At 52.1% G+C, this 14,399-nt stretch overlaps 3 protein-coding genes across 3 annotated transcripts; 1 reads left to right on the top strand and 2 right to left on the bottom strand.

Annotated features, from left to right (window-relative positions):
- Window positions 1-322: 322 nt before the first annotated feature.
- EI97DRAFT_237001 (uncharacterized protein) lies at window positions 323-1,540 on the top strand. Its single transcript, XM_033794009.1, has one exon. The coding sequence runs from the start codon at window positions 575-577 to the stop codon at window positions 1,514-1,516; it is 942 nt and encodes a 313-aa protein (XP_033649555.1). The 5' UTR covers window positions 323-574; the 3' UTR covers window positions 1,517-1,540.
- A 4,496-nt stretch (window positions 1,541-6,036) lies between these two features.
- On the bottom strand, window positions 6,037-9,745 carry EI97DRAFT_504531 (meiotically up-regulated gene 56 protein; the record flags this gene model as incomplete). The annotated part of the gene is made up of 5 exons (XM_033802834.1): window positions 9,481-9,745; window positions 9,372-9,434; window positions 8,206-9,321; window positions 6,927-8,150; window positions 6,037-6,876 (listed from the first exon to the last, which is right to left on the bottom strand). The coding sequence occupies exons 1-5, from the start codon at window positions 9,562-9,564 to the stop codon at window positions 6,037-6,039; spliced, it is 3,327 nt and encodes a 1,108-aa protein (XP_033649556.1). The 5' UTR covers window positions 9,565-9,745.
- Window positions 9,746-12,151: 2,406 nt separating this feature from the next.
- On the bottom strand, window positions 12,152-14,297 carry EI97DRAFT_437300 (uncharacterized protein). The gene is made up of 4 exons (XM_033799311.1): window positions 14,044-14,297; window positions 13,522-13,994; window positions 12,954-13,473; window positions 12,152-12,906 (listed from the first exon to the last, which is right to left on the bottom strand). Exons 1-4 carry the CDS (start codon window positions 14,130-14,132, stop codon window positions 12,639-12,641), a joined length of 1,350 nt encoding a protein of 449 aa, XP_033649557.1. The 5' UTR covers window positions 14,133-14,297; the 3' UTR covers window positions 12,152-12,638.
- Window positions 14,298-14,399: the final 102 nt, after the last annotated feature.

Consider the following 14,399-nt stretch of genomic DNA (forward strand, 5'->3'; position numbering starts at 1 on the left):
GCGCCGCATCACACCGCACAGCTTTCCGATACGCGCCATGGCACATATATCGATCAACTCCCTCCTCCATGGAAGACTAACATCTCTGTTACCTGGCGCCCGGTTTTCAATTAATATGGGAGATCTACGTACCCTCCCCGTATGTCTTGGCATCGTTATCTGAAGGGTTCCAGGAAACTTCTCAAGGTGTCCCAAAGCCACGTCTTCGATTCTGAAATACGCTATGCGCTACAACACATCGTCCTCGATTATGGTTCTCTTCTAGAATTCTAGGCCAGCCGCCAACTGCGCCGAGTCTCCAGATTCGCAACCCGGCCCATACAGCCGTTAGTTTAGCCTGATCCGTCAAAACGGGCCGTTCGCCACGGCCTCCCAGAGACGCGACTCCAACCATTTATCAACGCGAACCCTCGCTCCTTTCCGAGCGTCGTTCCGTCCGTTCCTTTTCCATTCCGACGTCCCTCGAAGCTGCGATATCTTTCTCCCAACCCCACAACACCTTCGAGGACCGCAGCCACTGTCCCAATTCCACAGAAAGACACCGCCAACCAGAATCATAATATAGACATTCAAAATGGGCCCCCGCCTCATAAACAACGCTCCGCGCGAGCGCACAAAGCCCATGCGCGTCCTCGTCCTCGGCCTCTCCCGCACCGGCACCACGAGCATCCTCGTCGCCCTGCGCAAACTCGGCTACACACCCTACTCGATGCGCGACCTCCTAACGAACCCAGCCAGCATCCCCCTCTGGCGCGAAGCCATCACCCTCACCCTCCTCCCCACCCACAAACGCCCCACCCGCATCCGAAACCGGACCATCTTCCCGCCCTTCGCGAGACAAGAGTTCGACACGCTGCTCGGCGAGTACGACGCCGTCGCCGACTTGCCCGCCGCGCTATTCGCCAAGGAGCTGGTCGAGGCGTACCCGGAGGCCAAAGTCATTGTTACGACAAAGGCGTATGAGGAGTGGGAACGCAGCATGAGCGAGAGCGTGTGGTTGTTGCTCAAGTGGCGCGTTTTCCAGCTCACGCGGTGGCTGGGCGTCACGCAGATGGCGCCGTTGACGAGGCTCATGCACGAGATGTTTGGCGTGTTTGACGGGAATAGCTTAGGGGGAAGGAGGACGAGGGAGGCGTATGAGAAGTACTACGCCGATGTGAGGGAGTTGGTGCCCGAGGGGAAGAGGCTCGAAGTACAGTCTGGTAAGGGCGATTGGGATTCGCTCTGCGTGTTCCTGCAAGTGGAGAAGCCCGAGGGCGTCGGTGCGTATCCGAATATGGACGAGGGGACGAGCATGGTCAAGGGGTTGCGGGCCGCGTGGTGGGAGGTTGTCGAGTGGTTTGGGCTTATTGCGGGCATGGTGCTGGTGACGGTGGTTGGGTTCGTGATGATTTATTGGCAGGCGGAGCTGTGGTCGAGGTTTGAGGGCGCGTTGAAGGTGTTTGAGCCGTGGGTTGGGTTTTTGGAGAGGAATGGTACGGAGGGGGTGGGTTTGGGGGAGAAGTCGGAGCTTTGAGGGGTGTTTGGTGGAGAAGGGAAGGGAGGGAGGGAGGGAGGGGGATAGGTGCGTGGGGTTTGCATTTATGGCGTTTGGATTGCGTTTTGTTTCGTTTTACTGTTATGTAATGTATGGCTACCTTCTATTTATCTAGATCGCCCAGTGGTACTGACGATTTCCCCTATCGCAATTGCTCGTGTCACTCTTCCCTTCCGCTGGCCTTGGCAAGTACAGTCGCTTCTGTTGAGTAGCGTAATGAAGTGAAGCTCAATTTGTGTGAGTCTGATGGTGGAAGCCGAAGCCTTAGCATTCAAGGCTGTCAATACATTCAATGTTCAAATGCTATCACAGTAGGCACAGTAGACAGAGATTTCCATCAAGACGACTGATTTCATTTATCAGCCCGTACTGTATCTCAAATACGCCGTTCACGGAAGTCCAGAGTAGACGTACTCTCGCAACATGGGGGTATAAGTCTACATTATCTTTTACATGAAGCTTCCCCCAATGATGGATTCAGTACGTGTGCGAAGGTGCCGGATACTAAGTTCAACCCCCCCCCCCAAAAAAAAAAAACCCAAACAGAGCACACCGGGATGACGGGACGGGGCGTGAGGTGCGGTTTCCGCAATAAGGGTACTCTATGGGAGTTGGGAGATGCATCCCGTCGCGTGGGAGTCGCCGTTTCTATCGGCTTATTCGCGTGGAGTTGAAGAGCTGTTTGGTGAGGGAAATCTTTGGAAGCGCGCCTGCGGCACCGTGGAGCGAGTGAGAAAATCAGGTGAAGATTCCGAAGTTGTTATTTCAGTTACCGTAGGGTACTTCATACTCGATTCTCGAATTCGCCCAGGGTATAGAGCTTGAGGCAGAGAATGATTCTCGTAGTCTCCGTCACCGTATTTTAGTACCCTAGCTATGCTTGTTGGGTATGTGGTGGTGATTGGGTTGGAGGCTGTGTGGCGTGAACTATGGAGCTCATCGAGTCGGAGGCACACATGGGCGCCCTATGGTGACTCTGGTACCGTGCGGTAAAGCGGAGGCAGTGTATTGACGGAATCTGTTACGCATATAAAGAGCTTGTTATCCGTTGCAGATAGGTTAACCTTTTGCGCGTGGATCAGGTTTCAGTTGCACAGAATCAGGCGCGGACAGCGCATTTCTTTGAGCGGGTGAGCCAAATTCGGAGTTTTCGCTCTCACTTTGTGCTTGCTGTGGACATGATGCTGCAGCTCTGATCAAGACAGGTAGGCGGAGGAGGGAGAATTCGTCACGTATGGATAGTTTGATACTCTAGATCACTTTTTGAGCCATAAATATATCTCTCATTAGTTCCTAGCATTTAAAGGTCGTGACAAACCGTTCCTTGGTGTAGCTCCAGTTGTGCCTGCTGCAACTCAGCGGAGATGACTCACTCACTCGGCGGCCAGCGGCCAGCAGTCTTGATGTCAGGGAAGATGGGTACGCCTTCTGAACTATTCACATTATTACCATTAGTTCCTGGTGTTTTTAAGGTCGTGGCGAACAGCCCCGAAGTGTAGCTCTTGTCGTGGCGGCCTTCAACTCAGCAGAGCTGACTCACTCAGTGGCTCAGCGGCCTTGATGCCCATGAGGTAGCCACCCAAAAGGTGCTACTGACCCTCTCAATTTCTGATGCCGCTGCTCTCTGCGAGTGTGACACTCTCTCCGTAGCTGCCAATGTTGTTAGGGCGGCTGCTCATCTCGGCCGCCTCTTTACCTTGAAACGAGGATTCCGAACCGCAACGCCGTCGCACATAGCGCGTCTCTGTTCATTTGAGCATGTGTATGCACGTATTTCATTCTATCTGACGGGATTTTCCAGAAGTGAGTCACCGTGGGGTCATTGCGAGTCCCTATGGCGGTTTCGCTGCGCGAGTCACGCGCAGGTAAACATTGCGATGAATCACCACATACGCCATCACGATCGCGAAAAAGCTGCCGAGCTATCTTAGATCATTCTTTCAATGCATATTAGCCTTTTCATTAAGATATAAGTCGCTCATAGCAGTCGCAGCTCCTCACTCTCTGCTGGGGCGCTGCACACGATCCAGCAGCTCAGAACCGCAACACAGCACCCAACAGCATCTACGCGCCTTTACACCGCAACTCCACGCTTAAACTGGCGTAAAGATGTTGGAGAATAATTATCAGAGTATATAGATTCAAGTTACGCGTTCGTTTTCCCGATTTTCCCGCTCTCACAGCCGTTCTGCCCGCCTCTCAGTTCCCCCAATACCACCGCCCCAACTCGACTTCACCTACGCTTTCCATTTTTCCCGCCATTTTCTCCTGACGTCACCGCTTCCCGCGTTATTTGGCACTCTCTCGCTCCGGTCTGGGCATCGCGGAGCCCTCTGCAGACGGCCATTTGGCCTTTCACCACCGCAAACTCAGTCCGCCGGCCACTGTAGCATCATACGCGGAACCCCCCAGGTCTTGCTGAGTCATAACAGCTTGTTCGGCGCCTGGTCCAGGTATATAAACTCCTCCCAGGTACGCTCCTCCCTTCCTTTTTCTTCCCACTTCAGCACACAAGCCACCACCACCACTGCAACAGGTGGTCGACCTTCTTCTTCTTTGCTTCTTCTTTTATTCTCAAAGGCTCTTGTCTTTCGGTCTTCCTTTTTTTCAAAGTCTTTCTCCAACATCGTCTTTCTCTTTTACTTCTCTTCACTTCACTTCACTCTTACTTCACAGTGACTTCACTTTTACTTCACTTCAACAAGCTTCCTCATATTCTGGGTTAGCTCTTCGCCGACAACAGCATTTCGGACCGAATCGTCACTTTGCCGTCACCGCTACGAGGTAAGTTTCTCACTGATGTTCTGAGTAGTCTTGGCTCAATGTTTTGAAGTTTTTCGATTTTTTTCACGCGCGCCTTCCGTTTTCGCCGAAACCTTCGACCGAACGAAAAGTCCTCGACCGCACGATAATTTTTCGACCGCTCGATCGTTCCCGACCGCACGCGTCTTCGGATACTCTGGATACACACATACATGGGAAAGGGAGGATGAAAGACCAGGTGATGGTAGCAGGCTGCTGGATTCATGCGGCGCCCCTTGGCCGGGGTCAGGACAAGCGGCTTCTGGCAGTCTGGTACCGAAGATGGAGGATCCCGGATTGAGCATGGCGCCCTTGGCCGGGTCAGGACAATTGCACTTTCTGGGACGCCGTTGTTGGCGTTAAACAATGGTCGCGCACATATATGCCTGGGTCTGGATGGAGAGGCACTACTGTTTCGGGCAGCGAAGAGGGCTCCTCACCTTGGTTGATTGGGTTCCCAAGTGACGGGATGCACGCAGGCTTAACCGTCGGTCTCCCGCGTTGAGGAGGGTCAGAACGTGTGGAACAGTCGGCTGCTGGCATCCCAGGGTGTGCGATGATCAGGACAGGTGGAGGAGGGTGGCTGCAGAGCAGTCGTTAGCGAGAGCAGTAGGCGGGGGAGTGTGTTAACACGAATGGTCTGAAGAGATGGATGAACTTTGCATGAGGGACTTGGAAGGGTGGACATGGGAGGAGGAAGGAGGGTTGGGAGGAGGATGGACAGGGGAGGAGGAACATGGGAGGATGGACATGGGAGGATGGGCTTTGGAGGATGGGTCTGGGAGGAGGAACTTACGAAGAGGAGGGACACAGGAGGGTACCTGACTTGGGAGGGTGGGAGGTGGGCCAAGTCAGGGGGACGACCACAACAACAACAACGAACCGAACCGAACCGTTGGAAGTCTGCGGAGGAAACATCAGAAATCTGGGACCTGGCAATCAGTGGGAGGAAATGGTATCAGTGGAGGAGAGAGGGGGACATGGGCTTTTGAGAACAGACATCATCATCAATGAACACACATTTCTTTCTGTTCTCATATTACTGCTTCTTGTTTCTATGTGACTTTGCCCTTGTGATGTTGTGATATGTGTTTAGTTCTTGGTGGGGTAGGTGCTTGACCTTGGTGGCTTGGGGTGTTGGTGATAGGTGTTGGTGTTCCTCTCGCGTCCAAGTCCGTTCCCGACCGCCTTGTCTGACTTCGCCATGTCCCGCTCACTTTTCTTCTGCCCTTTCTCGTCCTCCTCGACCCTGCTGCCTGACGATGCCTTCCCTTGTGAATATGCCCTTTTGATGCTTCCAATTTCGACTTAGAATTTAGTGTCGCACGTGCACTCGCCGCTTTCCGCCGTACCGCTCGGGAGCGCTTTCTTGCGGCGCGACTTAGGGTGCTCTTTGCCTTCCCCTTCACCCTCAGAGGGCTGTCGCTCAACGCTGCTGAGCTGCTATCCCAGCTTTACGACCCGCTATCTGTGGTCCGCTCCCCTTTGTTCTGTCTCGCTGCTTCTTTTTCATGCTTCTATAAGATCCACGATAGTTACCCAAGAGTCGCACTTTAAACATGTGTCTCATCTCGCATTGCTACTGCGCATGCCTTGCCACCGAAAAAAAATAATGTATACACACCCCAACCATACCTATCCCACCCTCCCCATCTCCTCTCTACCTTCTCTCCCACCACCACCACCTCGAAAACACCTCATCCACCCTCCCCCTCCACAATCCTGAAATCCATTCCCGCACCTCCCTCCCGCCCCTGCGCCTTCTCAATCTCATTCTGAATCGCCAACACCCAATGGTCCCTCTCCGTCCGACTCCTCGCCCTAAACACCATACTCCTCCCTTTGCTCCCCAACTTCGCTACCCTCTTCAACTTATGCCTCGTTCCCGCATTCGCATGCTGATCCCCACCCCCAGCCCCCTCCTCGGCGCGGAACCAACTCTTAGATTTGCCGTACCAGACAACAAAGGTGGTCATGACGTCCTCGTCTGTGGACGTCCAACCATCCTCGAGGTATATGCGCGGAAGGGCGTGATGCCCTGGCTTATTCGCGTCGAAGGTTTGGTTCCGATAGAGGAGATCCGACTCCGTCAGCAAGCCGGAATAGATATAACAGTCCTTGAGATCGAGGTTCGAGATGCGCTGATGGTGGATGTGCGGCTTTTGCTTCCCCGTCCCACTGCGTAGCACATCCTGAAAGATGAGCAGCGTGCCGGATGTGAGAATGACGCTGCACCGCGTGAAGGCAGCGTGGATGCGCGGCTTTCTGTAAAGTAGCCCGCTCATGTGGATGGTGCGGCAGTCTGCTATACCACACATGTTGTACAGTTCGGGCGACGCGTAGGATTGCGTCACTTCCCACTTCTTCGCGAACTGTCCAATGTAGGCTTCGCCCTCTTCGTCAATGTTGAGAGCGGAGAGGTTCTTCTCCCGGGTTGATTTGAGGATGGCGATGTCAGATGCAATGCGGTTTCGCCAGTACTTGACGAGAGCGCGTAGGTTGTTAACCCAGTCTTTGCGACGGGCTTTGTTGGCTGCCTAGTGCAAGTCAGTACCATCGGCATCAACCCACTTGTGCCGCGTCTTACCTGCAAGCGGATAATCAAGCCATTCCGCATCACCAGCTCAAAAGTCCTCTCGACATCGAAGTTTTTTGTAGCCCCATCATCAGCCGTGGTATCTTCAACCTCTTCGTCGAAATCAACATCTGAACCGGACTCAAGGGCATCGTCCACAGGCGTCGCGCCCCATTTTGCTTTGCGAACCTTCTTCACGTCCACAAGATTGATGTAGCCGTCACAATTGAGCAGGTTGTGCGCTTTCCGCTCTGCCTCATCTTCGGCATCGGCGTCCCGAAGTCGCAGAGATTCCGCAGTGCCCCAGTGGCCTTCAGCCAGCCATTCTATAACATCGTTCTTGACCGGAAAAGGGTCTACTATCCAAGTGTCGGGCGTCTTATCAGCGACGGTGTGTGCGCGCGGCACTTGGCCTCCAGGCCCAGCCGGTAACTTTGGCGGCGGAGGGGGAGCCGACTTTGGAGGCCGGGTGAAGACAAGGAACTGGTTGTGCGTGGAGAAGTAAAGCTGCTTCTGGAACATCAGCCCGAGTCGAGTTGCTTGGCCACGCTGCCCACTGAGGCGGATGAGGAATCCTTCGACCGGAAGCGGCTCCGTCAGTGTCTTGTGCTTCTTCCGCGTCACCGCAGTGGTGGGATAGTGTGACTTGGGTCGCAGCTCGAGCTCGTGCGACTTTTGCATTGCTATGGTTCCATACATTCTTCGTTCATTGGTGCCGTGTATCCACTCCAATCGATCGTATCGTTTCCACGCAAGCCCGATACGTTGGTCCCTCATCCAAGTATTCAGAACATCTGCCCACTCTGGCGAGTCTTTAAGCTGGTCAAGACATTGTTGTATGAGCTCTTGCGCGACGGCTTGCTCCTGTTGCATCGTTCTCAGAACCGCCTCTTCGGTATCACTCCCTTCGGCTTGATGTACTTCGGATTGCGATGCTTCCAACTTCTTGAAGGGATCTGAGATCAGAAGGTTGACGCTTAGGTCAGGGACGCTTATTTGGAGCTCCGTCGTCCGAGACCAGCCCATCGTGTTTCGCAGGAATGTGTACCACTCCACCGCATGAGACGCCGTGCGCGCTTGCATGATGTAGATCGCAGTACCGCGTTCGACGCGGGTCCAGACCACTACGGATTTATCTAGGGAGGAATACAGGTTGACATGTGTCGTCTTTCGGCTGAGCCTAATCTCGAAAGCAGCTCTCTTACTGGCGCCTTTCTGTTCGATCTCGGGGATGACCTGTTGCAGTCAGCGTAACTGACTCACGGAATCGTGATGGCTCGATCATACATACTCTTGTCTTGTACAGCTGCAGGACGAAGTCGGCATCGTCGGAAATGCTTTGCCTACAAACCACCATATACTCTCGCCACTTGTCCCTCACGCGGGAATCAATTTTCTGGTCGCCATTCTCATCAAAGTCCTCGGGCACGTCAGCACCAGCTTTATCAACACGGATGAGCATGCGTTCCATCTTCACTATAAGTCCATCCTTCAGCTTTTGTCGTCGAAGCCTCGTGGTGGCGTGCCGTATAGTCATCTGCGCAGCTTTACGTTTCATACTCAGCTCCGCCCGCCTTGAGTCCTCTGGAATATCGAACTTGACGAGATTCCGAAGATTCGACGTGGTACGTGCGACGTCGGCAGAGCCTACAGCGCCCTTGGATTTGCTCTTAACCCTTTCCAACATATTCTTCGAGCGCGGCGTAGGATCAACACTAGGCCGAACCTTCCTCACGTCAGTATCGTGCAGCAGGGAAGTTGTTGATCTCTCATCTCCAGGAGGAACTTCAGATATCGCGCCTGGCTCCAAGCCACTACTGCATCTTGAAGTCGATACAGGACGTTTACCCAGGGTTTTTTGGATTGATCCCGGGCTCGAAGGAACTTGTGAGCTACTTGCCTCTTCCTGCTCTTGATCTGATGCTACTGCTTCCGGGCGGGATTGCCCTGTTACTAAGGACTGGGAGCTGGACTCCTGCGCTCGTTGCTTCTGAGGCGTATCCCGGCCGTACCCGCTTGATTCCTCGCCGTGTAGATCCTCCTGCAGGTCCGATAGCGCATCCGTATACTCCGTTACTGAATCACTCTTCACCGCATCTGCATCTTGCGCGTGGCCGCGTGGTATTTGCAGCGGCTGCGCATCGTCTCTCTCGCCAGCTGCAGAGCCGGGGGTACCGTTACTGTCGTCTTCCCCACCCTCTCCGTTGTCCTCCTCTGCAGAGAGTTCCTCAGGTTGCGGGAAGCTATGTTGGAACAGGGCGGACGAACTTGGGCCTTCGAGGCCACTTAGTCGGCGTGTCCATGCCTTTCGGGGGTCGGACGAGGTAAACGTAGCGGCGCGCGATGAGTAGTTGATGTGGAGATGGTGCTTATACCAGTCCCGGCGATTTGTCTTCAGCCATCCTTCCTGTCTCTTGGTATCAGCGAGTATCTATATACATGGTGCGCTGCACATACGGGTACAGGTCCAATGAAGAGACGGCGGGAGGTGAGGTGGATATGCTCAGGAGTCGCATGTTGCTGGGAGAAGGTCAGCTTGGGAGTACCGTTGGATAAGACGTCATACTAGCTTCTGCGCTGTATAAGAATCATGTGGGAGGTTCAAGGTACCTGAGTGGTAATTCCACGATTGCGGTCGCTGAGTGGTCATTGGAGAGGTGTTTGATGTTCTCGAATAGGATTAAACACTAGTGTGAAACGACGCTGGAGGTGGTATCACATTTATGGCATATTAAAGAACATGCTGCAGAGAAACAAATAAATATTACAAGGGAAGGAGAAATGCTCGGTCTTGGGGAAAGCGGGAGGCAGGTCGTTGTTGGTTGTCAGGGAGCTATGCAAGCTGGAGATCCAGGGTTGCTGCAACTTCGTCATTGCGCTTGGTGGGTTGACCAATCAGAACTCGAACATCATGTGATCATTTCATTCACCATACTCCACAAATATTGATTTACTTCAATTGCAGGTGGGAGACTATAATATCTCCGTTTCAATGCTTATATAAACCTGACGTAGCTGGTTACGAATTGGTAAAAGTAGTCCCGGGCCGGGCCCTGATAGGTCTCAAATCAATACAGTTCTCACGACTTGGGCTTCTTATGGTGCTTCCAAGCAGGTGCAATAAGAAAATGGGAAGGAACTGTGCTAACAACAGGTCTAGTTTACCATGGTTAATTTGGGCTTATTCCTACTCCTCGAGTGTGAGGCGAGAGAACGATGCTGGACATCATCATTGTCTCTAGCTGGAGCTTGACTAGAGAAAGAGAAAGTACATCTTTACACCGTGGTCAGGCATGGAACTTTGCAGACAGAGGAAAACCTGGGCATGGAAGGAACATCTTGCTGATAACTGGGGGTTACATATGTATGTGATCACCCTGCTTTTGTGGTTTCCACGGAACTCATAAAGTGCTCGCAATGCGGCTCCGAATGCATCATGTGGCGAACGCGGCCCATTCAGTCCACATACCGTGTGTGTGTAGGCATTGGCTTTGAGTCGGAACTCCTGCCCCACCCATAGGTCGAGAAAAACGGTCAAGACTGTTCAGTCAAGTCATGCCATTCTTGTCACGGAACTTCTAATTTCAAATTTACGCCCAAAAAGGGAACTGACGGCTCATGGAACTCCAAAATCAATCCAGGACAATCCGAGGACAATGTTCTGGTTTTCTCGCTTTGCGAAACAGCAGTTTGATTCGGAACTGTGGACCAACTCGAAACCCCGGGCACTAGGATAGACAAATCCCATCATCAAACGGCCAACGTAGCAACTCCTATCGATTCGAGTGGCAGGCTGTTGACTTCATGGACTCTAAATTCGAGAGCTTTCGGAAGACTGGTTTCTCAACATTCGACTTGAGCCAGTGGACTGCAGAATGCCTCTGAGCAGGTCGACAGACACGTATAAATACGGCCCATCGACACGTTGTTTGAAGTTATAGGTAATAATGGACACGCAAGAAGGCTGCGCCTAGTTGGCAAATGAAAACACATGGGAAGTACTGCTGTGCTTTCGGTTAATGCCAACAATGCAATGACGAAGAACGGTGATTCAGTAGTCATGCCGAGTCAAGCCGGAATTATCTCAGCCGACATCCGAACGGTGCGGATCTCTTTGCGGCGTTATTTCGACCCGTGCGAACATTGGGTCTCTTCCTAGCGAGTATCACTAGGGAAAAGCACATATTGCGAATCTAGGCTGGATTTCCCCGAACATTCGACGTCGCTGACAAGGTCTCAGATTTTCAATACCAGATATCGCATTCTGCGAACAACGACCATGGCCAGTTTTCGTGCGCTTTTTGAAAACGATGGGAAACGGAACCATTCCATCATAGTTGCTGTCATAGCATTGTGCTTTACCAACTTCCAGCCTTGGGATCCATGGACGCATGGCTAATTGATGTCCGTCTTTCTGGTTCAGGCATGTCTTCCGGGATCACCAATTGACGCTTGACATAGAATGGAACTCGGAGCGTTTGCCTATTCCATTACGGCCAGTCGGCTGAGTCCTCTTTCTTAAAAAGAACGATGAGATTCTTCGATTCCGGTGCCACATAAGTGGGCCTGCAATGGTGTCTCATTGTCACAGGGTCTGTTTACGCACTCGCCGAAACCATATCGAGTCGGCTGGCCATTTCAAGCTGAGTTTTGCGAGAACAATCAAAGATGGTGCCCCATGCACCCATTGGCCCAGATTTTTGAAATGGGGAAACACCCGCACCTGGATACAGGTGACCCTCGTTTTAAAATTCAACAACTGCATTCAACCTGAGTGAAGCATTTGCCGCGCACGTTGAAGAGGTGTAAAAAGGAGAACAGCCAGAGAGCGGAGCAAAAGACTTTATATATCGCACTCCGGACCATGACCGATCGAGAGCAGGGGTTGGGAAGTGACATCTCTTCGGCGTCTTGCAGGCCTAAAATCAATGGAGACCTTAAGAGGCACGATGGTGATAATGATTCTATATACGTAAGGTGTCGTGGTTATCACTGCTCTCGTAGCATCTCCTAAAGCCCAGGTTAAGTGCAGATTATGTGAAATGCGATGGCGATCAGCATCATTGTACCCTCTCACAGAGAACGGGATTGCCGAGCCACGAACACATGGGATTCGAAATAATAACTTTTCGAGGCTTTTCGTCATTGGTCACAATTACCCCCATGCACTCATTCCATTCTGCTACTTCTTCCCTATCTACTGGGCATATTCCGCAGTATGGTTGGGTCAAAACAAATGCTCCCCTGCATGTATTATCGTACAGAATAATATCTATGCAGTTTCATGTCCACGTTGTTGGATACGCTCCCCTTATTTCATTGTTGCGAGTTAAATCTGCTGCCAGGTTTGGAAGCTGTTCAGAGTCGAAGAAATGCCGCTGCTCTTGTCAGTGGTGAACATCATTTTTGGTGTCGTTCGTGGGACTTGGCCACTTGACGAAGGTGAAAGCATCGCTTTATGAATGCACACAGTTGTGGCCAAGATCAGGTATAGAAGGCCGTGTTTTATCCACCTTGAACTTCACTTTCCTACACAGTTGCGTGTTATATCGTTTTTCTTAAAAAGGGCATCACGAAATACACATGTGGACGTGGATTCCAATTCGAAAGTGCAAATCAGAGCCCATGCGTTGTGCGGTTTTCGTCCATAATAATGGGTACTGATGATGACCACCGCCGAAGATTGCGCTGGATAGGTTTGCATGAATGTCATTGGCTCTACGCTCATAGTTGCTGCGCTCCACAGCCTTGCGTCATGTCCTTCAGGAAAGGAAATGCATCAGAGAGCTCGGAGGTAAAAGTCCAATTCTGAAGCTGTCGTATGTGGTTCTCAAACCGCGGTCGTAAAGCGATGCCTTTCTCGGAAACCGCAGTGAAAATCTCGGACTGTCCATGTGGCCAGTTGATCGAGATGGATTGATTGCCCACCGACCGTAGAGTGGGAAACTGTGTCCAGTCCATGTATTTGATGATGCGTTCACGTGCTTCTGGCCTACGCGATTCAGTGAGGTCCCTCTAGCGGAGGTATATGGCACTCACCATACTATCAAGTCGATCCAGACTGGATGAGGGGTTGTGAGCTGTATCTCTAAGGGCCGTAGGTACTCCGGCATGGCTTCATAGTTTTGTTTCGTAGGCGATATCAGCCAACGTAAGAGATGGCACATGTTGTACATCATCGCGATTTTGGCCGGCAGACTAGGTATCTCCATGGTAATTCGTCCATGGGTACCGATTGCGTTGGATATGGGTGCTTGAGAGCTGTCGGGTTCCGGATTGAGCAGGGAACTTATGCTTGGGAAAGCTTGGTTGCCCGCTGACAGCTCTGGTATTGGACCACAAGTCTGCAGGCGCTGACGGTTGAGTTTCGCTTGCTCGAGGAGCACAGTGTCAAGGCGGCAGGTGGGATCTATATGGAGTGGAAGGCGCTCCCACGGCCGTTCGACGTCCTGTGACGAAGGGTTGGAGATCGGAGAAATACAAGCCTCCCCACTTGACTGGTTGGAGAAGCGTGTCAAAAATGATAATGATAGAGGGCTCATAGAACAGGGATCCGTAACTAGCATAGCTTAGGTACAGGTATACAGCAACCGTGGAAGAGACTTACCGAAACCTTCATATTGCAGAGCCGAATCGATGTCTTGCGCGAGGGGTAAGTCTAAGGTAAGCCCCGTTGCATCATCTTTGACAGCAAATGAAGCCGTATCATCTTTGATGGAGATGTCCGGAAAGTTGTATAGATCCTGTCTAGCCAATGGGGCCACTTCTGGTCCTGAATGCAGCGCTGCACCAATTGCAGGGATTACTGTTGTACCATCTTCAGCCGTCGATGATACAGCTGAATCCTCACCGCCTGATCCAGTTGTGTGAGTCGAGGCCGGTGGTGAAGGGAACGGTTTATTCAAGGATGGTGAAGTGGAATCAATCTTATGCAGAGCGAACCGAGCAGCGTCTATTGCTTCCCGCAACACCGCTTCGCTATGCTGCAACCTTCGTACTTTTTCTTCGGACCTCTGGAGCTGTTCTCTGAGCTCTCCAAGTTCCTTTTCGAGCTCGTCGATGCGAGACTTCTTCCGTGCCCTACATGTACAGTTAGTGATCGAACTCTAGGCGATTAATGGGCACCAACCTTGATGCTCTCTGGTTGATCCTATCAAAAGCTCTCTTACGGTAAAGTTGTTCCAGGGTCAAGTTCGCTACAGATCGGGACCTTTCCATGATGACTCGCTCACTGCACTCCTTGAGTGGTGAAAGGGTTCTGCACTTGTATCTGACGCGTCTGGTTGAAGATGTTCGGTGTTGCCCTGTCTAGTATTCGGAGAAGGCGCACCGGCCTTGCGCAATAAGTCATCATCATGGCGCGAATGGTTCACTCGGAGGATATGGCGCAGGAGATGAGGCTGGAGGGCGGAGATAATGATCGGGGTCTCCACGCTTACCCTTATTGGTTGCGCTACGTGATGGTGCATTTGGGTCGCTCTATTC

This window comes from Westerdykella ornata, assembly GCF_010094085.1.
Source record: "Westerdykella ornata strain CBS 379.55 unplaced genomic scaffold EI97scaffold_45, whole genome shotgun sequence".
In the NCBI taxonomy this organism is placed as follows: domain Eukaryota; kingdom Fungi; phylum Ascomycota; class Dothideomycetes; order Pleosporales; family Sporormiaceae; genus Westerdykella; species Westerdykella ornata.

Coding starts and splice junctions, on each gene's coding strand:
- EI97DRAFT_437300 (XM_033799311.1), bottom strand. CDS start 14,132: ATGGAAAGGTCCCGATCTGTAGCGAACTTGACCCTGGAACAACTTTAC. Junction 13,995..14,043: donor ATCAACCAGAGAGCATCAAG/GTTGGTGCCCAT, acceptor CTGTACATGTAG/GGCACGGAAGAAGTCTCGCA. Junction 12,907..12,953: donor TGGATCGACTTGATAGTATG/GTGAGTGCCATA, acceptor TGAATCGCGTAG/GCCAGAAGCACGTGAACGCA.
- EI97DRAFT_237001 (XM_033794009.1), top strand. CDS start 575: ATGGGCCCCCGCCTCATAAACAACGCTCCGCGCGAGCGCACAAAGCCC.